Raw genomic sequence first — 27,196 nt, forward strand, 5'->3', positions numbered from 1 at the left:
AGCCTATTAAGTGGCACTTTATCAAACGCTTTTTTTGAAAGTCCATGTACACATCAACTGCATTGCCCACATCTATCCTCCCTGTTACCTCATCAAAAAACTCCATCAAGTTAGTTAAACACAATTTGCTTTTAACAAATCCATGCTGGCTTTCCCTAATCAATCCACACTTGTCCAAGTTACTGCTAATGTTGTCCCGGATTATCGTTTCTAAAAGTTTCCCCATCACTGAAGTTAAACTGACTGGCCTATAGTTGCTGGGTTTATCCTTACACCCTTTTGAACGAGGGTGTAACATTTGCAATTCTCCAGTCCTCTGGCACCACCCCCATATCTAAGGATATTTGGAAGATTATGGCCAGTACCTCTGCAATTTCCTCCCCTATTTCCCTCAGCAACCTAGGATGCATCCCATCTGGACCGGGTGACTTTTCTACTTCAATAGAGCTAGCCTTTCTAGTACCTCCTCTATCAATTTTTAGCCCATCCAGTGTCTCAACTGCATCTTCCTTTACTGAGACTCTGGCAGCATCATTTTCCTTAGTAAAGACAGATGCAAAGTACTCATTTAGTATCTCGGTCATGCCCTCTGTCTTCATGAGTATATCTCCTTTTTGGTGTCCAATCGACCCCATCCCTCTTTTTACTACTCATTTACTGTTTACATGCCATTAGAAGACTTTTGGATGTTGAGGTATTAAGGTAACTTGCCTGAATTACCTGTATTAGCTCTGTCCCCCTTTTAAAAGATGGATACTACATTGGCCACTCTCCAGTATATATCCACAATCAATAGAACCCTGAAATATTATACCTAGGGCTGTGGCAATTTCTTCCCTCATCTCCCTCAGGATCCTAGGATGTATCCTATCAGGCCCTGATTCTTTGTCTTCCTTTAATTTAACCAACATCTAAAATTTTCCTTTTATCCACCATAATATTGCTCATCTTGCTCTGAACCACTTTAGGATTCACCTCCTTTCCAATATTAGTAAAGACTGATGTGAAGTACTTATTAAACGCCTCTGCCATTTTTTGATCATCTGCAAACTGACAATCCTTTCCTCTTGGGGGGGGGGGGGGGGGTCTCACTTCACTTCTAGCAATTCTCTTTTTACTGATATATTGATATAAAACTTTACTGTTGCCTTTGATGTTTTTTGAATTTTGTTTCTCCATACTCCCTCTTTGCTTTTCTTATCCCGCTCTTAACCTCTTTTCTTATTTTCTCATATTCTCCTTCAGTTTTGTCACATTATTCTTATAGCCCTGACAGGCCCTCTTCAATTTTAATTGGGTTCTACCATCTTCATATATCCATGGCATATTAAAACTATTAGTAGTTTCCTTATTTTTTTAATGCAATAGTTATTCTGTACCTTTGCAACCTCTTTTTCAAAAACATCCCACCGGTTGCTCTATAATCCTGTGTGCTAATTTCTCCTCTGCTGGCTCGCTCATCTTTCTAAAATCTGGCCTAACCCAATCTGGCGTTCCAGTTTTTATACTGACTTTTTTCCTTTCTAGTTGGCTCATAAACCTTTTAATATTGTGGTAATTAGTCCGAAATTGCTCACCCACTTGATCTATTTCATTACTCATAACCAGATCTAGCAGCACCTCCGCTCTTGTAGGCTTACCAATATACTGCTTGAGGAAGGAGTCCTATACACATTTTAGGAATTCCATTCCTTTTCTCCATTTACTCCCTTCTCTGTCCCAATTGATAAGTGGATAATTAAAATCTCTCAGAACAATAATTGTTATTCTTGAAAGGAAAAAAATTACAGGGCTAATGGGATAAGGTGGGGAAGTGGGACTAGCTGGATTGCTCGTGCATAGAGCCGGTGCAGACTCGATGGGCCGAATGGCCTCCGTCCATACTGTAACCTTTCTATGATTCTATGATCACGTGTCCTCACATGGTCGTCCTGGTCTTTGAAAAGGTGGTAGAGTAGCACTACACAAGACTTTGACTTCTGTTTTAATTGCCGAAACAAATTTATTAAAGAGACAAGTGGCAGCTACAAAACATATTTCTATAGTAACTGTTAAGATTAACTAGGTTCTTTTGTAGCAGACAAGTTTGCAACTGCTGTGCTAAACAATAAGCGATTTTCTTACATAGCAGTTCTTTTCCTTTTTTCAAACCATCTATCAAAGTTATGTGGTCTAACTAATTCTCTTTGAAAGCTCCAGACAGACTCACTGATTTGAAGGAGAGGCTGAAATGTGCCTTCATAAAATGAACAGAGGCCAACATAATTTAAATAACTTAAATTTAAAGAGATGCGAATCAAACATGAGAAAAGATTATACAGTGTTTGTATTTGAAGTTAATGGTTTAGGCCCTCTTTGAACATCCGGTGGGATAGGAACTGAACTAAATACCAATTTTCTTTATTTTATCTATACTGCCAGTGAGGATTTACCATCCTTTTGACTCCAAACTATGCTTTGGTACAAGCTCCATTTTCAGATGTAAAGATATTTCAAATTAATAGCTAACTTCAAGCTAAAATAGCCTTTTGCCCAACTCAGATGAATTTTGCTTTAAACCCTGAATTGTTGATGTATAGTACTTTATTGTGGAGGCTGGGGTTTTTGTACAGAAATCTGGTAGCATGAAGCAACAACTTCCACCTACATTACTAAAGAGAACCACACATCACTTTATAGGGGTGCAGTACAAAGCGGCAGAAATAAAGCACAACTAAAACACAAGATTGACTGGCTTGAAATTTAAAAAAAAATCTTTGCCCAGATACCTATTGAGCGGTTTGCGGGATCGACCTTTTCGGTTTCCAAGCCTACAAAAGATCCCGGCAGCTGTAGGAAATAAATGATAAGAATTATCCTTGATTTAATTTATTTAAGAATACATAATACATCCAATGTCAATATTAACAAAACAGATGAAAACATATTTATTCAATACACCTTCACCCTGCCTGCCAAACCACAGGACTTTAATAAGTTAACTGTTATTTTCTAAATCTCATACAAACAGAAAAATGTTACACCCAAAACCACTGCTGTCCTCTCTGTTTAATTGTAAACAATTTTACAACACCAAGTTATAGTCCAACAATTTTATTTGAAATTTACAAGCTTTCAGAGGCTTCCTCCTTCCTCAGGTAAATGTCAGGAACTCCTCGAAGCCTATGCATTTATAAATCACAGAACAATACATGGTGATTACAGATAGTCTTTGCAACTGCCCGTTGCCAAGGCAATCAGTGTTCAGACAGAGAGGTGTTACCTACAGAGCCCCCGAATATACAGTCAACAAAAAAAACACAAACAGAAAAAAGAGAGAGGCAGAAACATCCGGAAGGCAGAGAAAGCCAGCAAATGACCCGTTATATTAAAAACAGATAGCTTTTGTTCGCTGGTGGGGTTACGTGTAGTGTGACATGAACCCAAGATCCCGGTTGAGGCTGTCCTCATGGGTGCGGAACTTGGCTATCAATTTCTGCTCGACGATTTTGCGTTGTCGTGTGTCTCGAAGGCTGCCTTGGAGTACGCTTACCCGAAGGTCGGTGGCTGAATGTCCCTGACTGCTGAAGTGTTCCCCGACTGGGAGGGAACCCTCCTGTCTGGCGATTGTTGCGCGGTGTCCGTTCATCCGTTGTCGCAGCGTCTGCATGGTCTCGCCAATGTACCATGCTCTGGGGCATCCTTTCCTGCAACGTATGAGGTAGACAACGTTGGCCGAGTCACAGGAGTATGAACCATGCACCTGGTGGGTGGTGTCCTCTCGTGTGATGGTGGTATCTGTGTCGATGATCTTGTATGTCTGGCAGAGGTTACCGTGGCAGGGTTGTGTGGTGTCGTGGACGCTGTTCTCCTGAAAGCTGGGTAATTTGCTGCGAACGACAGTCTGTTTGAGGTTGGGTGGCTGTTTAAAGGCGAGTAGTGGAGGTGTGGGGATGGCCATAGCGAGGTGTTCGTCGTCATTGATGACATGTTGAAGGCTGCGGAGAAACTACGCCATGTTCTCCGCAGCCTTCAACATGTCATCAACGACGACGAACACCTCGCTATGGCCATCCCCACACCTCCACTACTCGCCTTTAAACAGCCACCCAACCTCAAACAGACTATCGCTCGCAGCAAATTACCCAGCTTTCAGGAGAACAGTGTCCACGACACCACACAACCCTGCCACGGTAACCTCTGCAAGACATGCCAGATCATCGACACAGATACCACCATCACACGAGAGGACACCACCCACCAGGTGCATGGTTCATACTCCTGTGACTCGGCCAACGTTGTCTACCTCATACGTTGCAGGAAAGGATGCCCCAGAGCATGGTACATTGGCGAGACCATGCAGACGCTGCGACAACGGATGAACGGACACCGCGCAACAATCGCCAGACAGGAGGGTTCCCTCCCAGTCGGGGAACACTTCAGCAGTCAGGGACATTCATCCACCGACCTTCGGGTAAGCGTACTCCAAGGCGGCCTTCGAGACACACAACAACGCAAAATCGTCGAGCAGAAATTGATAGCTAAGTTCCGCACCCATGAGGACGGCCTCAACCGGGATCTTGGGTTCATGTCACGCTACACGTAACCCCACCAGCGAACAAAAGCTATCTGTTTTTAATATAACGGGTCATTTGCTGGCTTTCTCTGCCTTCCGGATGTTTCTGCCTCTCTCTCTTTTTTCTGTTTGTTTTTTTTGTTGACTGTATATTCGGGGGCTCTGTAGGTAACACCTCTCTGTCTGAACACTGTGATTGCCTTGGCAACGGGCAGTTGCAAAGACTATCTGTAATCACCATGTATTGTTCTGTGATTTATAAATGCGTAGGCTTCGAGGAGTTCCTGACATTTACCTGAGGAAGGAGGAAGCCTCCGAAAGCTTGTAAATTTCAAATAAAATCGTTGGACTATAACTTGGTGTTGTAAAATTGTTTACAATTGTCAACCCCAGTCCATCACCGGCATCTCCACATCCTTTGTTTAAGACCTGGATTTGGCTCTTGCCTAAACTAAAGGGATAAAGCGTCCAAATTATGACTGATGGCTATAATGGTCTTAAGTGCGTTTGGGCTCTCTTGCCAGTTCTGATTGTTCACATTAAAAAACTGGCAAACTTAGAGAAGTCTTGGGGTGTTCATATGGGATGTTCCTCTGCAGTTGGAATTAAAAGCACATAGCTGAGGTAGTGTAGAGAGAACAGGACAGAGATGATGGGACAATCAAAAGACCCTGAGGAAAAGAATGCATTAGCATTTGCAAAATGGCAGCTTGAACAAATCCTCTACAAGATCAGTGGGGGGCGGGGGGGAAAACACATATGCATCCACACCCACTGACCAGAGTTTACTCAGATAATTTGTACTGATGGTTTTGAATGTCGAACGGAACCAGTACTTTCTTCAAAAAGCACCGTTCAGACAAATCTGGTATGAAGGCTCTATTCATTCTGATCTGAATGGTAAAACGGACATCAGGTGAAGTGAAACAAGTTTCCAATCTCTTCAGTTCCAGTGAGAATGAGAGAAAGTAACACAGAAGTGGTAGGACAGGACAGAGTAAGGTCAAGCATTCATGCACCAAGTTGTTTGGGGGGGGGGGGGAAAACTAGCATGTGCTAAAATAGGGCACCTTTTAATGCCAATTCAAAGATCAATATCTACTCTTAAGCATATGTTTGAGACTTCAAAAATGAATATAAAAACATATACATCATATATATATATATATATATATATATATATATATATACACATACATACAAACACACACAAGGTAAAATTAGGATGAAGCTTAAGAGGACAATAAATTTTAGCTCTTTCACTTACACCAAATCAACTACAGTCAGAGCAATTGCCAAAAGTTCTTTCATCTGCATGCCTCTGCATTATGCAGCACAAAGGAGGTTAAAGATTGCACCCATACCTTGCTTTCTCTCACAAGAGGCTGGGGCGATTTATCCAGTTTCTTTTTTGTTTGCGTTTTTCGGCTTCTTTCATGTTTGCAAGAGTCTGTCGAAACGTTTGACGTATCAGAATTCAACTCTGACACTACCTCAGCAGAATCAATACTGCAAAACAGAAATCATTTGTGTGTCTCAAGCATCTGTAGTCTTTTGGAGCAAAAAAAATTGGAGTGATACTAGATGGGATTTTAACAGCATTAGAATCACAAAATAAGAAAATATTAAAATAGAATTGGCATGCAGTGCATAATTGCATGCAACAGCTGTGTATACTTTCGATGCAAATCTGCTAAAGGTTCTGAGAGTTTCTGAACAGATAAAAATAAGGTGGCCCATTTCTGTTTCATATTAGCAGACTTACTTTTTGGTGTTTAGTTCTTCCTTTAATCTGTCAGTCTTTGGTCTTCCGTGATCTGAAGAAAAACAAATTAAAAATTTAACGTATAGATAGAATAATGTCAAAAAACCATAAAAGACTGGTTCGTTTACAAAGTCATGATGTGGAGATGCCGGTGATGGACTGGGGTGGACAAATGTAAGGAGTTGCACAACACCATGTTATAGTCCAACAGCTTTATTTGAAATCACAAGCTTTCAGAGCTTTGCTCCTTCGTCGCCTGATGTTGTGCAACTCCTTACGTTTACAAAGTGACTTGAAAATCTAAAGAAATGGTGTACAAATTAGGAAAATGAACAATTCTCATCAAAAGTGATCACTGAAAAGAGAAAACTGGGGTGATTTAATTGAAGTTTGAAAAGAATTAACAAAACTGTTTTTCACTACAATGACCAATTTTGTGCAGCTTTTGAATACAAAGGGAGGAGCAAGGAGGGGTGAGTTGAGAAATAAGTTACTGGAGGCAGCCACTGAAGTGAATTTTTTTAAAATAAGGTTCAAGAGACAATTGGATGCATTTCTGGAGAAAGGGATTGACAGATACAGTGAGAAGGCAGATATGAGGTTGATCTATGAGAAAATTATGCACCTGTTTGGACCTATCCCAGTTCCTAAAAAAAGTGTTTTAAAGAGCTGTGGAAAGCATTAAATTGTATTGCAGAAATAAGTACTTAGAATAATCCTGAAAGCATCAGGAATTGTAAAGATAAATGGTAAGGGTTTATAATGCAGACCAAATTCAGTTATTTCATTACTGACTGATCCGTCACTGAACCAGTCGTGATACTGCATTATAGCAACAAATACAACCTCATAATGTACTACTAGGATAAAGATTTTGGAACAGTGAAAATAAAAATTAAGATGGAAATTACAAAATTACAAAAGTATGAGGTGCGAGTTGGCTATGATAGATTGGGGAACTTTACTAAAAGGGATGACGGTGGATAGGCAATGGCTAATATTTAAAGAACGTGTGCAGGAATTACAACAATTATTCATTCCTGTCTGGCGCAAAAATAAAACAGGAAAGGTGGCTCAACCGTGGCTTGCAAAAGAAATTCGGGATAGTATTAGATCCAAAGAGGAGACATATAAAATTGCCAGAAAAAGCAGCAAGCCTGAGGATTGGGTGCAGTTCAGAATTCAGCAAAGGAGGACAAAGAGATTGATTAAGAGGGGAAAAATAGAGTATGAGAGTAAACTAGCAGGGAACATAAAAACTGACTGTAAAAGCTTCTATAAATATGTCAAGGGAAAAAGATTAGTGAAGACAAATGTAGGACCCTTACAGTCAGAAATGGGGGAAATTATAATGGGCAACAAAGAAATGGAAGAACAATTAAACACATACTTTGGTTCTGTCTTCACAAAGGAGGGCACAAATAATCTCCCAGAAATGTTAGGGAACCAAGGGTCTAGTGAGAGGGAGGAACTGAAGGAAACCAGTATTAGTAAAAAAAAGTGCTAGGGAAATTAATGGGGCTAAAGGCTGACAAATCCCCAGGGCCTGATAATCTACATCCCAGAGTATTAAAGGAAGTGGCCCTGGAAATAGTGGATGCATTGGTCATCATCTTCCAAAATTCTATAGACTCTGGAACAGTTCCTATAGATTGGAGGGTGGAAAAATTTAACCCCACTATTTAAAAAAGGAGGGAGAGAAAAAAAAACAGGGAATTACAGACCAGTTAGCCTAACATCAGTAGTGGGGAAAATGCTAGAGTCTATTATAAAAAGATGTGATAACAGAACACTTGTCAGGCATTAATGGGATTCGAAAAAGTCAGCATGGGTTTATGAAAGGGAAATCATGCTCAACAAATCTACTGGAGTTTTTTGAGGATGTAACTAGTCGAATAGATAGGGGAGAACCAATGGATGTGGTGTATTTGGATTTTCAGAAGGCTTTTGATAAGGTCCCACACAAGAGGTTAGTGTGCAAAATTAAAGCACGTGGAATTAGGGGAAATATACTGGCATGGATTGAGAATTGGTTAACAGTCAGGAAAGAGAGTAGGAATAAACGGGTCTTTTCCCGGGTGGCAGACAGTGACTAGTGGGGTACCGCTGGGATCAATCAGTGCTTGGGCCCCAGCTATGCACAATATATATCAATGATTTGGATGAGTGAACTAAATGTAACATTTCCAAGTTTGCAGACGACACAAAGTTGGGGTGGAATGTGAGCTGTGAGGAGGATGCAAAGAGGCTCCAATGTGATTTAGACAAGTTGGGTGAGTGGACAAGAACATGGCAGATGCAGTATAACGTGGATAAATGTGAGGTTTGGTTGTAAAAACAGAAAGGCAGGTTATCTGAATGGTGATGGATTGGGAAAAGGGGCGGTGTGACGAGACCTTGGTGTCCTTGTACACCAGTTGCTGAAAGCGAGCATTCAGGTGCAGCAAGCAGTTAGGAAGGCGAATGGTATGTTGGCATTCGTTGCAAGAGGATTTGAGTACAGGAGCAGGGATGTCTTACTGCAGTTATACAGGGCCTTGGTGAGACCACATCTGGAGTATTGTGTGCAGTTTTGGTCTCCTTATCTGAGGAAGGATGTCCTTGCTATGGAGGGAGTGCAACAAAGGTTTACCAGACTGATTCCTGGGATGGCAGGACTAATGTATGAGGAGAGATTGGGTCGACTAGGCCTATATTCACTACAGTTTAGAAGAATGAGAGGTGATCTCATCGAAATGTAAAATTCTAACAGGACTAGGCAGACTGGATGCAGGGAGGATGTTCCTGATGGCTGGGGAGTCCAGAACCAGGGGTCACAGTCTCAGGATACGGGGTATGCCATTTAGAACCAAGATGAGGAGAAATTTCTTCACTCAGCGGGTGGTGAACTGTGGAATTCCCTACCACAGAAGACAGTGGAGACCAAGTCATTAGATGTATTCAAGAAGGAGATAGGTATATTTCTTAATGCTAAAGGGATAGGGGGAAAAAGCAGGAACAGGGTACTGAGTTAGACGATCAGCCATGATAATTTTGAATGGCGGAGCAGGCCCAAAGGGCCGAATGGCCTACTTTTGCTCCTATTTTCTATGTTTCCATGGCTAAGTTTACATGAAAGTGGTGCAGCAATGACCGAGATACTTCCATTTATTCTGTGTAGAGGGGAGAAAGATGGAAGGTGGGAGACATTGTGAAGAATTATCAAAATTGAAAATACATTACTATCAATACACATCTTTGAAAGAAAAACCTTTGAAATGGTACAGCACATTGGTCCAATATGTAGCACCACAAAAGTATAATGAGTGACTGAGTCCCACAATTCCTGACAAGATTAGCTTCTAATCTCAGTTGGGCTGCCTACAAGGAGGGCAAATCAGCTGGCCTATGTCACAAAGTTCCTGGTGGTCAGCTCCAGAGGGGCACAGGCAGAAGCCTGGAAAGCAGGTTGCTTGGACTTTTAGCATAAGAATGCTGCACATGGACACGAGCAAGGGGGATAAAATGCAGAAAGAAAAAGTTGGGGTACTGATGTAACGACTCCCCTTTTCCAATACTTTTTTTTCCCTCTTAAACTGAACTAAAGAACAAAATGTACTCAAAATCTAAGTATTGGTAGCAGAAAATGCAGTTAGTGTGTGCTTAGAAAATGGAAACTCAAACACAGGTAGAATTTGTAGAGTACAAGTACTGCACCAGATAAACACAACCAGAAACAACCATGATCTCCATTTTTTAAATGGCATTACTAAGGATGACAGGGCCTCAAAATTAAATGGAACATCTAGATTTCTGCATCTATGACAATGGATTAAATACGTGAATTTTAAGCTTCAATTTTCTGGTAGAAGTAAATTTTTATATTACATACACATCCTGATTCATTTCCCAATAACTGATTGTGGAATATCACTGGATAGGCTTACAGTCAATCCAACACAATCACTATGCATCATTCACTAACACAAAAAGCACCTAGCAAGTAAGTTTAAAAATTAAAATTTAGCAATAGCCCATCAAAGGTAGAATTGCTCAAATTTGGAACTTTTCTTAAATTTGAAGGTAACACCACCAAGGGGTACATATATTTTTTGATAAATAAAAGTACCGTTAATTTCATCTTGTAGCTTAAGGAACTTCGCTTTCTGCTGAATTAAATCCCGAATTCCATCCGAAACATCCTTGCACAATTCTTGAGCTTTGACATTAGCATCAATAGCTTGCTTGTGCTCTCCCATCGAAAACAAGGCATCACAAAGGCGATAATGACCCTGGCAAATTAAAGTTAAGCATCAAAGCAGGAAATTGGAGCTAGAATCCTTTCACAAGGAATATAAAAGAACAAAAAAAATTATGCAAGTTGAGTGCAACAATAATGTACATTATTCATTTACTCTTCCAAACATGTGAGCACATCAACTTCTCATTTCTTTGGTGTGATAATTAAGAAATAAATTCTAACCAAAAAACTGCAGTGAGGCATTCCAAATTATTTTGTACACAACATATTTTGTTCAGTTATCCCATAATTCCCGTGCTAGGTGAAGTAAACAAAAGTCCAAAAGGCTGCTTGTAGCAAACAGAAAGGAACTTAAGTATGAGTGAGACCAACTGTTAAATCTTAAAATTATTTTTAAATGTATTTAAGCACATTAATGGAAGAGGTTGTTACGATGTATTTACTGAAGCACACACTAATATTTTCAAAAAAACAAAATGAAAATATCTAATGGGGGGAGGCAGTAAGCAGATATGAGATGCCCATATTACTCAAGTGAGCTAGGTCAGCTTCACATAGTTAACTTCTTAAACTAATCACTTCATAAGTTTATTGAAACAAGTCCTCTAACTTGGCTTTGAACAAAAATGTACTAACTGGGGTTAGTTTAAATTCCCATCAATTCGAAGGCTGAGAAGAATTGAGAACATCAGTAATGTTAAGATTAGCTTTGAAACATGATAGAGCTGTGGGATACAATTAAATTATCCTGCAAGAGATAAATCATTGGCAATTAAACCATGAGCAAGTTATAATAAATGCCACAAATTATCTCTCTCATTCATGCATTCTGTTCGTACCATCCTACGAGCCATATAATTAAAATAAGGCCTGGATGCAAATGTTATCAAAATTTACATTATTTCGCTGTGTGGATTCAGGCTGGTTCCAGTGAGCGCACTAAGCCTTTTATTTAGTATCATTTGTTCTCAACTACATTACGAAATAGGATACAATAATGAATACATGGCAGTGGGTGGGGCAGAAGGGAGAGAAATGCTAACAGAAAAAACTAACCTTGGGCCAATTAGGTTTCAAAACTATGGCTCTTTTTCCATCACCAAGTGCTTTTCTGTAAAGGAAAATAAAAATATTCTCAAACAACCCTTCCAACTGAGAAAAGTTATAAAAACATATTAAATGTGTAATTATTTCAGTGATAATTGATAACAAAACACAACAAATTCAGTTTAAGTTAAAGGCACCAATTAAGTATAAATGAATGTTTTAATAAACGGCTGGCAAATGAATAATGGTCATTTGATGAAGTAGATACTGGAGGGCCACTGCTGTCCACGGGACCGTAAGTCAACACCTTCAGGAGAGGGAGAAGAAAAAAAGCAAATATACCATGTGCTTGACACAATACAGATGTGTTATGCACGCACATTTCATTATTCAACTATTGTTAAGCAATCTCAACTGTGAAACAAGTTTTAAAATGTGGTCATGCCCAACCCAAACTGGTTTGGTAACTATCTGCATGCACCGTTCCCCAGTGCTATATATAAACTGTGATGACACACAGCTTCTGACAAGACTTTGGGAGTGATTTTAAACCCCAAGAACCGGTGGGAGTTGAAAATAGTTGTTTTTTGGGTCGCGACCGCAACCCGGCTTTATTTCCGGGTTTAATGTCGGCGCGTAAAAGTACAGGCTTCCCACTGGGAATGCAAAGTCCAAACATTTTGCAGTTGCAACCCAAAGAAACAACTATTTTCAACTCCCACCCGCCCCCAACCCACCCGGTTCTTGGAGTTTAAAATCACCCCCTTTATTTTTGTGTAACCCAAAGCTGATATTGTACTAACAATCTGCTCATCACTATTGCGAAAAGTGGTGATTTTTGCAGGTCCCCTTCTCCAGAGTCTTGCACTCAACAATGGCCTTTAACCTGGAGAAGTACATTAAAAATATAATCTAATTTAAGTTAAATCTCTCCAATTACGTATAAAGTATGTCTGAAATTAAATTATCAGCCACTGAATGAATGGAACAGAGGTAGACAAAAAGAAACAATTTTGTAATTTTCTACAAAACTCAAAGGCATGCTCAAGACAAAGGGCTTTGTCCTCAGGTATTTCTCTGAAGTATATATTCAGTTTAAAAAGTCCCATTTTTTGAAATCTCTCCACAGTGACTGGCCTCCTGATCAGAGCAACCAGCTGAGTTGTCAAGGTCAGCCCTGAAATGTGTCATTTCATCAGGATCCAGTTTTCTGTACACCTTTCCCCTCTGCTGAAAGCAGTAAATTGGGTTGGGGGTGGCGGGAAAGAGTGCAATGCTCTAGGGCTTAGACTACTAAACATCACATTTCTGCAACTCACCTTGGCAACACATAGGAAATGGCAGCTCGGATCAAAAAGCTTACCACAGTAGTGCTTTTTTAATTAAAAAAAAGTTAGATGGATGTATTTTATTGGAATACTAAATGGTATGGGGGTCAAGGAGCATAGGATTAGAACAGGACAAACACCAGTGCAGGCAAAGGGCTGAATGACCTGTTTCTGTGCTGTAGCATTCTATGAAAAATTCAGTTTATAGGCCTACTTCCAACAATGGCTGCTGGATAGCCATCAGGCGCAGGATCCTCGGCTGAGTTTCCTCACTATAACCCAATGGTACTGAGGACAGCATCCCTACAATTACCCCAGCTGAAATCAGCTAACTCGGCATAAACTAGGCATGGAATCTGGACCTTCATGGCCCAGCTAGCTACTGGGTAAACTTGCTAAATCATCAGGGGAACAAGCTCCAAAAACCCTATATGTAATTGGAAAGATTCAAAAACATCAATGTAAGAATTTTCCAAGCAACTTCTAACTACCAATGCCTCCTTATACGATTCATTTAAGTGGAAGAAAGCTTGCTGCTGGACTTTGGAAGTGCTTATGTGACATTCTTCTAGTTTCTGTAAAGCAGAAGAACACTGGACATATTTCTGTTGAATTCCAGGGCACCTCTAATCCTTACTGGTTGAATCATTACTTTTTATGGCATGTTTTGCTCTTTCTGGTTGAAATTTCAGTAAAGATCTAAAGTGGGACTTTTGCTTCCTGAACCTATCACAACGATTAGCATGACATTTATGAATGGACTTGTTTCAATGACACGTACATCATTTAGTGTCTAAATATAGTACTTTGTTGAGATTATTATAATTTTTTCACACTTACTTGTAATTTTCAATACGTAAAAAGCAGAGAGCTCGGTTTCCATATAGAATTTGATTGTCAGGTCTGAAAGGGAGATTGAAAATTAATTTAATCATTAATCCACAACTTACCTTCAGCTAAGAAGGGCAGAGCTAAAGAACCATAAACTCTTTACTCAGCTTTTATTTTAACTATCATGTGTCTTGGGCTCATTGAATTCCTGTGAGCCAAGACCTTATGTAACACTCTTTACCTGTAGTGAAAAGAGCATTGGAGTAGTTACTGATGAAAGTATGGTTTAAATTCAGCAATTTGTTGTAATGATTTGCCAGAGGAGAACAATTAACAGCATTAGTTCCTGTGTGCTGCACTGCAGACACTGCAACAATTTTAAAACACTGGCTCCAAAAAAATGGATTCAAATTGACTTGTACTCTGCCCTTATGACTGGATAGTCAAACTGCTACATATCTTCAAAGCTGTGTAGTTTGAGACCATTTCTATTACTAATAAAGCATTTTGAGGTTTTTCAATCATTTAGAACAGCTCGCAGCAAAACATCTTACAAAGCATCTGATGCGAATATCAGTCTGTACAATTGAACAAGTGAATTTCTATGCCATTGTTCTGAAAGTGACAATTACCTCAAATCAATTGCCTTGGAGTACCAGTCTACAGCAGCTTCATAGTTTTCACTTTTAAATTCTTCATTGCCTCTCTTTTTATAGTCTTCACTTTCCTGAAATGACTAACACAGAATTGAGATTCTGAAATAGATTGTACACTTTTTAATACCAAAACATCAAATTTAACCAAACTATTTTGTGACAGTGTCACATTTTTCCCTTTAGAAACAATTACTACAAGGATGTCAAAATCACAGGTATGGCTCCTTTATGCAGATATAAACTCCAGATTTAGTGGTTCTGATTTTCAGAAGGTAGTAATAGAAATGCATTATTTAGTTCATTAGCAGCATCAGTAAAACTCAAGAATGGGAAATTTAGTGCACATAAGCAAAGGCTTTGATAGGGTCCTCCCCACTTCCCGCACCCCTGGAATTGCACAGTAATTTCTGTAGTTTTCCAAATACTCAGCAAGTGATTTTTTTTCCTTTGGTTCTTAAAGAAATTTTATGTTTCCCCCCCCCCCCTCCCAGTACATTTTATATAGGATTACATGCAAGACTGGTATACATTTCAAGAACATATCCTACGGCAGGAGAGGGAGTTCTGATGATGTTGATAAGCTTTTCCAGCTTTGCTCACATCTGAATCTCCTTAAGCACTGTAACAGTGTAAAGCCTATGCACAGTCCTCCATATAATATGAACGGGTTGGGCTATTTCTTGGTAATCAACTGTGGACTAAAACAAGATACATTTTAATTTATTTCAGTTATTAATTCTTCAGAGTGAACATCATCCTAAATTTACACCTCCACAGAAATAAAAAACAAAACTATCTCACAAATGCCACTTTACAACAATTACTGGTTATGTGTGAGCTTGATGGAGGGTTAGAATTCAACTGAGTTTCACTCAACATTATTGACATCTAAACCCTTGTAATTCCTCTCAAGTCACCATTTCTACCTATTAGATATTTTTCATTGCAAAATAAGGTTATTTCTTTATGTAGTTTAATGGGTATTGTCACTTTTTTTTTACGCCAAGGGGGACAGGTAAGATCATTTCAACATAAGGAACTGATGAAAAAGAATCTGAGATTTCACAGCAGTGGTCTTAGAAAAGTGAGTAACGTTTATATCTGAAGGAAATGTGTAGAGTACATTTCAGCTGAAAAGTTTTAAGTTTAGCATCCTACAGCACAAAACCTTATAAAAGAATCCTTCACTCTCTTTCTACATACCTGGTCCACTCTGTTTGGCACTAAATTAGGAATATTCCCACCACCTAGAATCAACATCTTTACAAAATATGCATCTGCAAGAAGGAAAAAAAAGTTAAAAATAGGCATTGCTTCTTCATAATTTGTACAAAATTAGGTTTTGGATGGCCCAACTGATAAAACTAGCATGTGGCTGAGACATTCAGAACGCAAAGTCCCAGGTTCACTTCCCAGTCTATGTTCACAACGTGACAGTAGGGACATTTTGCCTCAGTGTCCCTGGGCAAGAGAGGGGAAAATCTGACAGGGTTCTAGCTCCTACTCACTACCCATCGCACCTTGCTAGAACGTAACTGAATATGCACGAGGGCAGGACTCGACTCAGCTACAACACTTCCCTTATGAAACACTTACTATGCAGGCTCACACATGAAGAGCCACTCAGGCAAGATACCAGAGCATGCCTGGCATCCATGGAACCATGCAGAGCAAGAATTGAAACTTTCAGGAGAGGATGAGGGAAGAAAGGAAAGTAAAAAATTGGAAAACATATGCAGAAACAAAACTCTCAGTTTAAAAGATCCCAATCAGGTTGCTTACACAAACACTGGAGCAGAAATGCTCCGTAGTGGTTGATGACACTACAAAGCGAGTTCCCAATTTCAATTGCAGGAGATACTGGGCAGTTACCCCATGGGGTGGGGGTGTGAAAGAAGATAAAATTATGAGGGAAAGTTGCTTTGGGACAGTACTGTAGAGCTGCCAACAGCTGTTATAAAGCAGCCGCGTACCATGTTGCCAATTGACACAATGATGTGCATCACTATCAAGTTTTCCAAGATAAAATGACAGAAAAACCATCAATGAAAATACAAGATGTTTAATTTTGAAGATTTTAATGAAATAGGAACATAGGAATATAGGAACAGGAGCAGGCCATTCAGCCCCTCGTGCCTACTCTGCCATTTGATAAGATCATGGCTGATCTGAGATCTAACTCCATATACCTGCCTTTGGCCCATATTCCTTAATGCCTTTGGTTGCCAAAAAGCTATCTATCTCAGATTTAAATTTAGCAATTAAGCTAGTATCAACTGCCGTTTGCAGAAGAGAGTTCCAAACTTCTACCACCCTGTGTGTGTAGAAATGTTTTCTAATCTCACTTCTGAAAGGTCTGGCTCTAATTTTTAGACTGTGCCCCCTACTCCTAAAATCCCCAACCAGCAGAAATAGTTTCTCTCTATCCACCCTATCTGTTCCCCTTAATATCTTATAAACTTCAATCAGATCACCCCTTAACGTTCTAAACTCTAGAGAATACAACCCCAATTTGTGTAATCTCTCCTCGTAACTTAACCTTTGAAGTCCGGGTATCATTCTAGTAAACCTACGCTACACTCCCTCCAGGGCCAATATTCCTTCTGAAGGTGCAGTGCCCAGAACTGCTCACAGTAGTCCAGGTGCGGTCTAACCAGGGTTTTGTACAGCTGCAGCATAACTTCTGCCCCCTTGTACTCTAGATATAAAGACCAGCATTCCATTAGCCTTATTGATTATTTTCTGCACCTGTTCATGACACTTCAATGATCTATGTACCTGAACCCCTAAGTCCCTTTGGACATCCACTGTTTTTAACTTTTTACCATTTAGAAAGTACCCTGTTCTATCCTTTTTTGATCCAAAGTGGATGACCTCACATTTGTCTACATTGAATTCCATTTGCCACAGTTTTGCCCATTCACCTAATCTATCAATATCGCTTTGTAATTTTATGTTTTCATCTACACTGCTTACAATGCCACCAATCTTTGTGTCATCGGCAAACTTAGATATGAGACTTTCTATACCTTCATCCAAGTCGTGAATAATTAAGGCCCCAAGACAGATCCCTGCAGGACTCCACTAGTCACATCCTGCCAATGTGAGTACCTACCCATTATCCCTACCCTCTGTCGCCTTTCGCTCAGCCAACTTCCTAACCAAGTCCGTGCTCTTCCCTCGATTCCATGGGCTTCTATCTTAGCTAGCAGTCTCTTATGTGGGACTTTATCAAATGCCTTCTGGAAGTCCATATAAATAAGTCCATATAAATAACATTTTTAAATAGAAAAATTAAATGGAGAAATATCCCATTAATGATTGTTATCAATGAAAGTTACAGCTGTGTACAGTGGTGACTTTTAATGTAATGAAATGTTTAAAAAATCTCTTCAGACGCAATCAAATCCACTACTGATAATATCCATCACAAATTTCCACCACAAATTTCCACAAAATGCAAATACAGCCGATCTAGAACTCCACCCCGTAACAACTGTCCCCTTCATCCATTACCACACACCTTGCCAACCTCCACCGGCTCCCCAATCCTTAGCAAATTGAATTCAAAATTCTTACCCTCGCTTACAAATCCCTGCTCAGCTTCACCCCATCCAATCTCTAACCTCTTCCAATCATTTATCCCTCTGTTCTTAAAGGTCCAGGTTTGTGTATAATGCTTCCTCCTTCTGCTCCAATAGTAGTGCAGCATTCAGCTATCATGGCCCCCCCAGACCCCTCCACCTTGCCACATCGCTGCTCACTTTCAAAAGCCTTCCACCACACCATCAGTCACATTCCCTAACCACATTCTCCCGACTCCTGCTCGACATCTGTTTACCCCACTTTACTTAAAGCCTGTTGGGATGTTTCGTTACATTAGAAGTGACCACTGTACACAGCTGTAACTTTCCTCAATAACAATCATTAAAGGGATATTTCTCGATTTAAATATTCTATTTAAAAATAAATATATTTAAAAACTTTAATAAAATCACACCATTTTAAAGAGGGCTATCGTGCTGTACAAAGTAGGATATCACATTTAAACTTACAGATCCTACCAGACTTCATCATCAGTTACATTGTTTGGTTCACTTACTGCTTAAATGTGTTATCACACCTAGATCAATGTGGGCATTCTCCATTAATGTTGTAGAGTTCTGAGACTACTTACACTGAAAACACCCAATTGCGATAGCTGCCATCCGTGACCGTTTAGTTCCAGAATTCACCTCCACTCGCACAGAGTTAAATTCTCCCGCCTTTTCTATCATATCAATGGCACCATCAAGGTTGCAATTAAGCTGTGAAAAGGAAATGAAACTGAGAACTGCACTGAAATTACAATTTGCTTTTCTTCCCTTCAACATATATGCCTTCAAAACACACAAATTTCTAAAAAGTTAAATAACAATAACTTGCATTTACATAGCACCTTTGGCATAGAAAAACATCCCAAGGGGCATCACAGGGGTGCAATCAGACAAAAACAAACGTTGTGCTAAAAAAAAAGGAGCCATTAGGAGGGGTGACCACCTTCTGAGTCAAAGAAGTGGTTTTAAGAAGGGTTTTAAATGGGGGGGGGGGGGGAAGGAAGTGGAGAGACTGAGGGGTTTAAGGAGTGGACTCCATAGTGTGAGGCGAAGTCCCGTCTTCGCACGAAGGACACCATCCAACGTGTTGTGGAGCACTATCACCGTGCTAAATAGGATAGATTCAGAACAGATCGAGCAGCTCAAAACTGGGCATCCATGATGCACTGTGGGCCATCAGCAGCAGCAGAATTGTATTCCAGCACAATGTGTAACCTCATGGCCCGGCATAGTCCTCACTCTACCATTACCAACAGGGCAGGGGATCAACCCTGGTTCAATGCAGAGTGTAGAGGAGCATGCCAGGAGCAGCACCAGGCATACCTAAAAAAAGAGGTGCCAACCTGATGAAGCTACAACACAGGACTACATGCATGCTAAACAGCGGAAGCAACATACTATAGACAGAGCGAAGCAATTCCACAACCAACGGATCAGATCAAAGCCCTGCCACATCCAGTCGTGAATGGTGGTGGACAATTAAACTAATGGGAGGAGGCGGCACTGGAAACATCCACACCCTCAATGATGGTGGAGTCCAGCACGTGAGTGCAAAAGACAAGGCTGAAGCGTTTGCATCTATCTTCAGCCAGAAGTGCCGAGTGGATGATCTATCTCTGCCTCTTCCCGATATCCCCACCATCACAGAAGCCAGTCTTCAGCCAATTCGATTCACTCCACGTGATATCAAGAAACGGCTGAGTGCACAGGACACAGCAAAGGCTATGGGCCCTGACAACATCCTGGCTGTAGTGCTGAAGACTTGTGCTCCAGAACTAGCCGCGCCTCTAGCCAAACTGTTCCAGTAGAGCTACAACATTGGCATCTACCCGACAATGGAAAAATTGCCCAGGTATGTCCTGTCCACAAAAAGCAGGTCAAATCTAATCCGGCCAGTTACCGCACCATCAGTCTACTCTCAATCATCAGCAGCAAAGCGATGGAAGGTGTCGTCAACAGTGCTATCAAGCAGCACTTTCTCACCAATAACCTGCTCACCGATGCTCAGTTTGGGTTCCGCCAGGACCACTCGGCTCCAGATCTCATTACAGCCTTGGTCCAAACATGGACAAAAGAGCTGAATTCCAGAGGTGAGGTGAGTGTGACTGCCCTTGACATCAAGGCAGCATTTGACCGAGTGTGGCATCAAGGAGCCCTAGTAAAATTGAAGTCAATGGGAATCAGGGGGAAATCTCTCCAGTGGCTGCAGTCATATCTAACACAAAGGAAGATGATGTGGAGATGCCGGTGATGGACTGGGGTTGACAATTGTAAACAATTTTACAACACCAAGTTATAGTCCAACAATTTTATTTTTAATCCCACAAGCTTTCGGAGGCTTCCTCCTTCGTCAGGTGAACGGTTCACCTGACGAAGGAGGAAGCCTCCGAAAGCTTGTGGGATTAAAAATAAAATTGTTGGACTATAACTTGGTGTTGTAAAATTGTTTACAAAGGAAGATGGTAGTGGATGTTGGAGGCCAATCATCTCAGCCCCACGACATAGGTGCAGGAGTTCCTCAGGGCAGTCTCCTAGGCCCAACCATCTTCAGCTGCTTCATCAATGACCTTCCCTCCATCATAAGGTCAGAAACGGAGATGTTCGCTGATGATTGCACAGCGTTCAGTTCCATTCGCAACCCCTCAGCAGTCCGTGCTCGCTTGCAGCAAGACCTGGACAACATCCAGGATAGGGCTGATAAGTGGCAAGTAAAATTCACGCCAGACAAGTTCCAGGCAATGACCATCTCCAACAAGAGAGTCCAACCACATTCAACTGCATTACAATCGCCAAATCCCCCACCATCAACATCCTGGGGATCGCCATTGACCAGAAACTTAACTGGACCAGCCATATAAATACTGTGGCTACAACAGGTCAGAGGCTGGGTATTCTGTGTTGAGTGACTCACCTCCTGATTCCCCAAAGCCTTTCCACCATCTACAAGGCACAAGTCAGGAGTGTGATGGAGTACTCGCCACTTGCCTGGATGAGTGCAGCTCCAACAACACTCAAGAAGCTCGACATCATCCAGGACAAAGCAGCCCACTTGATTGGTACCCCATCCACCACCCTAAACATTCACTCCCTTCACCATCGGCGCACCGTGGCGGCAGTGTGTACCATCCACAGGATGCACTGCAGCAACTCGCCAAGGCTTCTTCGACAGCACCTCCCAAACCCGCCACCTCTACCACCTAGAAGGACAAGGGCAGCAGGCACATGGCAACAACACCACCTGCACGTTCCCCTCCAAGTCACACACCATCCCGACTTGGAAATATATCGCCGTTCCTTCATCGTCGCTGGGTCAAAATCCTGGAACTCCCTACCTAACAGCATCGTGGGAGAACCTTCACCTCACGGACTGCAGCAGTTCAAGAAGGCGGTTCACCACCACCTTCTCAAGGGCAATTAGGGATGGGCAATAAATGCTAACGTTGCCAGCGACACCCAAATCCCATGAACGAATAAAAAAGGCCTAGGCAGCTGAAGGCCTGGCTGCCAATAGTGGGGAGAAGTGGGGAGGAATGCACAAGAGGCCAGAATTAGAGGAGAGGAGAGTTCAGGGGGAGGAGGGTTGTCGGTCTGGAGAAGGTTACAGAGAAAGGCAGGGGCAAGTCCATGAAGGAATTTAAATACAAGGATAGGAATTTTAAACTGGAGGCATTGGGGGATCAGGAGCCATTGCAGGTGACCAAGGACAGGGGTGACTGGTGGATGGGACTTGATGCTGGATAAAATATAGCTCAGGCCATGACTTACAACAGATGGTTAAAAAAGTCTATAATTCAAGCACTGGAAAAATGATCGAAGAGTCACATTTTTATGCAAATTTTCAATAACCTTCAAGCCTGCAATTTGTGTTTTTCTGCATGCAGTTGATACAATATACAAGTCACTTTTCTACAATTGTCCTTTGGTAGTCCACTATGTCCTTTCCATGTTTCTGATTGCGAGCAATTGATATGTACACATTTCATGGAGGAGGCTACCGTGTAGGTGCCAATTTATACATTACAAACAAATGAGAAGTAAAAGGCAGGCAACCTTACTGTTCCCACCCCCATTCCTCGGCAAAAATTTGACATCTGGCTATCCATTAAAATAAAAAAGTTTCTGACACCATTGCTGGATCCTGAAGATAGGTCAAAAGTTCAAAAGATCCTCATTAAAAATTCTATTTATTTGCTGTTCGACACTAGGATTTAGGTCAAATAATGTAACAACTCCATGAAAATTCTTTGCAAACAACTGCTTAAGAGTAATAAACTGTTCCATGAAGTGAATATCTAGGTATTTTACTTACTCCATCAACTTTATCCCATAAATCCAATAAACAGGACACAAATTTTGTAGAGTGCTGCAAAAAAAAAGTTGGAGCATAATGAGATTCTCAAATCTACTTACAGTAGCTTTAAATAAAAGATAAAGAAGAATTCAGCAAATGTTTCAGTATATATAAATGACTATTTCCTATAAATGAATTGTCAGCCTCGGCTCAATGGTAGCACTCTAGTCTCTGAATCAACAGGTCGGGGGTTCAAGCCCCACTCCAGAAACTTGAGCACATTATCTAGGCTGACACTTCAGTTCAGTACTGAGGGAGAGCTGCACTGTTGGAAGGGTCATCTTTTGGATGAGCTTTAAACTGAGGATTTGTATGCCCTCACAAGTGGACATAAAAGATCCCTTGGTACTATTTGAAGAGCAGTACAGGAAATTCTCCTGGTGTCCTGGCCAACATTTATCCCTCAACTACCACCTTTACCTCATTGCTGTTTGTGGGACCTTGCTGTCCACTAATTTGGCTGCCTTGTTTGCCTGCACTATAAGTGACTACACCTAAATATTACTTAATTGGCTGTGAAACGCTATATAAATGCAAGTTCTTGCAATTTTCTCCCCTCCTTCCTGAAGGCACCAATGATTGCTGGGGTAAAGTTGGACAGGTGTCAGAGGCTCTCCAGAAAGTCACCTAATGTCACTCCAATTTTCTTGGCGAGACAGCAGTCAACTGCAGAAGGGCATCACAGAAGAGCCCGACTCTTTTCTCAACCAACAACTTTCCAAAAAGCATCACTGGATAGCAATCAGGAAAAAGTACACAGTGATTTTCCCCTTCTCTACATTGGCGACTCCAAGGCCAATTGTGGCAGCGTAGCATTTGCTTTTATTCATCCATTCTCGGAATTCGGGCATCACTTGGAAGGCTGGCATTTATTGCCAATCTTTAATTGCCCTGGATTCAACTGAGTGCCTCGCTGGGACACTTTAGAGGACAGTTAAGAGTCAACCACATTAGTGTGGGACTGGAGTTACATAGAGGCCTGGCTGGGCAAGGACGGCAGGTTTCCTTCCCTTAAAACCCTACTGGTTCACTAATGTCCTTAACAACAATCCAAATGGTCACTTTTATTGATACCAGCTTTTCATTCCAGATTTCTTTTTAAACTGAAATCAAATAGCTGAGATCAGATAATTCAGCATAGACTCTGTATCAAAGAAAAATAGCCACCTACTTCCATACAATGAAATTAATAACTGAAATTTCCTGCAAAGATAATAATTCCATCCACTTTTGCTCCCCTGTCCGCACCCCCCCCATTTTCCCTTCCTTGTTAGACCCCTTCCTACTGACTACCCGGAAGCAATTGTTGCTGATTCAAAAGCACCTGGACTGTAAATGGTTCTGTTCCTACCTACTGGCTTAACTTTAAACACATGGACAAAATAGTTTATCAACTGCAAAATGCCCAATTTACAATAGTGTACTTACATTGCGTTTCTTTATTGCCTCGAGCACCGCTTCTAGGAGCTCGATATTTTGTAGCTTTATCAAATTCAATTCAAAGACATCATAATTTCTGAAAAAAAAGACTGAAGATTGAAGCTTCTACAATCTTCACCCATTAAGCTTTGGTTGCACTTTTAATGTCTGGGCATGTGCCAACCACTGCTTAAAAGAAAAAGTTAGCAGTGGAAATACTTTTGTCAAATTTTAAGACCCAATGTCATTTCCAAGCACTTTAGCACTCATATATAGAGGCAGATGCAGAGTAAAGCTCCCTTAACTCTATGCCAACATGTGTCATATCCTGCACCTTTGAAGAGTGCCAATGTGAATTTTTCCATTCTCACCAGCCATCCTTACTGCTTCTATAAGTGAACTTGGCAATTAATGTTAAGTTTAGCTCAGCTCTGAAGTACAGGCTCACACCCAATAGCAATCTGGTTGAGAAATGGTGAAACTCATTTCATTTCACTTACAACCTTTAGAGTTAAGTGAGGAGACTTTCATTCTAGCAGTCTGGACTGAAATGAATCAAAGTTCCAGAGTTCCATGCAATCCTCATTCACAAGTTCTTAAACATCCATGGTAAGCCTCCGATTAACAGAAGCAGACTCAGCACTGTCTAGTTTATGGAAGAGATTTTAAACCGAGGACCCATCTGCCAGCTTAGGTGGATGTAAAAGATTCAATAGCATTCTAGAGCAGGGTAGTTCTCCCGGTATCATGGTTGACAAGCCATTAATAAAAATTCAACTGATCATTTATCTCATAGCTGTTTGTGGGACCTTGGTAAGCACAAATTGGCTGCCGCATTTACCTATATTACAACGGTGACTGTACTTCAAAAAGTAATTAATTGGAACATCGAGGATGTGAAAGGTGCTATATAAATACAAGTTCTTTTTTAGCTCCTTTCTAGCACAGGAACAGTGTGGTATTCCACTGCCACTTACTGACCTGCACAGTTTACTCAGCAAAATCCAAGGACAATTTCTATGGATTCATTCAGAAGCAAGTTCGGAATCTATGTTATCAACCACTATGTTATCCAGGCCATGTGTAGGTCTATAATGTCAAAGAAACTCTACTACAAAAACAAAAAGACTTACTCTGCATCTATGAATTTGGCTGCAAAGGCCCACTGTAGATAACGATCATCCTCTTTCTTCTGAGCAAATAAATAGGGCCATAGGATGTGCTTATATATCATATGCCAATGCCTGTAACCCATCTGATGATTTTTTGGAATGCCAGAACACCAAACCTCAGCTGTTTCCACTGAATGAGGGGGAAGAAAAATGAATAAAAAGCACTGAGCATATCAAACAATGCACTTTATTTTTCCCATATTGTCTCTGAACATGATGCCACATGCTGGGGTATAGTTCCACAGATGCTGACAAATCTCCAATACCATACCCAAATAGCCTTCTTTCATGTTCAATCTAAACTGTGAGGGGCACACAATTCAACTATGAGAGATACCACAGCCCACCAATCCTGTTCTCACTGATTATCCAAACACATGCATTTTGCAGCAGGGGGTCACTGGATAACAAATCAGAGGCAGAAACCCTGGCTAATTTGTTTTTTTATTAACGCCTCACTAGCCTGGAACACAGGCATCTATGTTGGTCTCCCAACATTGTCCTGGCTAAGATCAGCTAACTCTGTACAGACCAGGGATTAAACTGAAGATCTTTCTAGCCTAAAACTCACATTTAAAAACTACAGTGAACATAGCACTTAAAAGTAAACTGCACTTTCTTCCAGGTATTCAAGTATTGATTTTTAGAAAATAAAGACACACAAGGGAAATGTAACCCCACTATTTAAAAAAGGGAGAGAAAACAGGGAACTACAGACCGGTTAGCCTAACACAGTAGTAGGAAAATGCTCGAGTCTATTATAAAGAATGTGATTAACAGGACACTTAGAAAATATCAACGGGATTAGACAATGTCAACATGGATTCATGAAAGGGAAATCATGTTTGACAAACCTACTGGAGTTTTTTGAGGATGTAACTGGTAGAATAGTTAAGGGAGAACAATGGATGTGGTGCATTTGGATTTTCAGAAGGCTTTTGATAAAGTCCCACAGAAGAGGTTAGTGTGCAAAATTAAAGCACATGGGATTGGGGGTAATATGTTGGCATGGATTGAAAATTGGTTAGCAGACTGGAAACAGAGAGTAGAAATAAATGGGTCTTTTTCGGGGTGGCAGGCAGTGACTAGTGGGGTACCACAGGGATCAGTGTGCTTGGGCTCCAGCTATTCACAATATATCTCAATGGTTTGGATGAGGGAACCAAATGTGATATTTCCAAGTTTGCTGATGACACAAAACTAGGTGGGATTGTGAGTTGTGAGGAGGATGCAAAGAGGCTTCAAGGCAATTTAGACAAGTTGAGTGAGTGGGCAAATACATGGCAGATGCAGTATAACGTGGATAAATGTGAAATTATGCACTTCGGAAGGAAAAACAGAAAAACAGATTATTATTTAAATGGTGATAGATTGGGAAATGTTGATGTATAAAGGGACCTGGATGTCCTTGTATACCAGTCACTGAAAGCAAACAGGCAGGTGTAGCAAGCAGTTAGGAAGGCAAATGGTATGTTGGCCTTCATTGTAAGAGGATGTTAGTACAGGAGCAAGGATGTCTTACTGCAGTTATACCTGGCCTTGGTGAGACCGCACCTGGAGTATTGTGCGCAGTTTTGGTCTCCTTACCTAAGAAAGGATATACTTGCCATAGAGGGAGTGCAGCGAAGGTTCACCAGACTGATTCCTGGGATGGCAGGACTGTCGTATGAGGAGAGATTGAGTCGATTAGGCCTGTATTTACTAGAGTTTAGAAGAATGAGAGGGGATCTCTCCAATTAAGTTTCCGCTCCTGCCACAGCATTGAAATGGGTTTTATACTGAAATCAAATTCTCAAACTGCCATGGTGGAATTTGAACTCACGTTCTCTGGGTTATTAGTCTAGGCCCCTAAATTACCAGTCCAGTAAAATAATCATTATACTACCATACCAAAATGCCTCAGCCATTCTGCTGTTGAAACCCTCATCCATGCCTTTGCTACCTCCAGAATCAAGGCCCTCTTAGCCAGGCTCCCACCTTACACTCTCAACTTCAGCTCATCCAAAACTCTGCTGCCCATATCCTAACCCACATCAAGTCCCACTAACCCATTACTACTCTGCTCGCTGACCTACAATCCCCAATGCCTCGAATTTAAAATTCTCATCCTTGTGTTCAAATCCCTCCATGGCCTTGACCCTCCGTATTGCTATAACCTCCTCCAGCACTACAACCCTCCGAGAACGCTGCGTTCCTCCAACACTGGACCTCTTGTGCATCCCCCTCGCTCTTCGCC

General features: G+C 41.0%; 1 protein-coding gene across 2 annotated transcripts in view; it reads right to left on the reverse strand.

Annotated features, from left to right (window-relative positions):
* The window catches only part of ttc3 (tetratricopeptide repeat domain 3), a 102,677-nt gene that overhangs the window by 64,090 nt on the left and 11,391 nt on the right, over positions 1-27,196 (reverse strand). For both annotated transcript variants that reach the window (XM_067993311.1, XM_067993312.1), the window contains exons 4-15: positions 24,922-25,090; positions 23,798-23,885; positions 22,328-22,381; positions 18,600-18,729; positions 15,626-15,699; positions 14,399-14,502; positions 13,776-13,838; positions 11,617-11,671; positions 10,429-10,591; positions 6,321-6,372; positions 5,920-6,064; positions 2,769-2,829 (exon numbers count right to left, since the gene is read on the reverse strand). In XM_067993311.1, coding sequence (XP_067849412.1) covers positions 2,769-2,829; positions 5,920-6,064; positions 6,321-6,372; positions 10,429-10,591; positions 11,617-11,671; positions 13,776-13,838; positions 14,399-14,502; positions 15,626-15,699; positions 18,600-18,729; positions 22,328-22,381; positions 23,798-23,885; positions 24,922-25,090 — 1,158 coding nt within the window. The remainder of the gene's footprint in view (positions 1-2,768; positions 2,830-5,919; positions 6,065-6,320; positions 6,373-10,428; positions 10,592-11,616; positions 11,672-13,775; positions 13,839-14,398; positions 14,503-15,625; positions 15,700-18,599; positions 18,730-22,327; positions 22,382-23,797; positions 23,886-24,921; positions 25,091-27,196) is intronic.

This window comes from Heptranchias perlo, chromosome 11, assembly GCF_035084215.1.
Source record: "Heptranchias perlo isolate sHepPer1 chromosome 11, sHepPer1.hap1, whole genome shotgun sequence".
Classification (NCBI taxonomy): Eukaryota; Metazoa; Chordata; class Chondrichthyes; order Hexanchiformes; family Hexanchidae; genus Heptranchias; species Heptranchias perlo.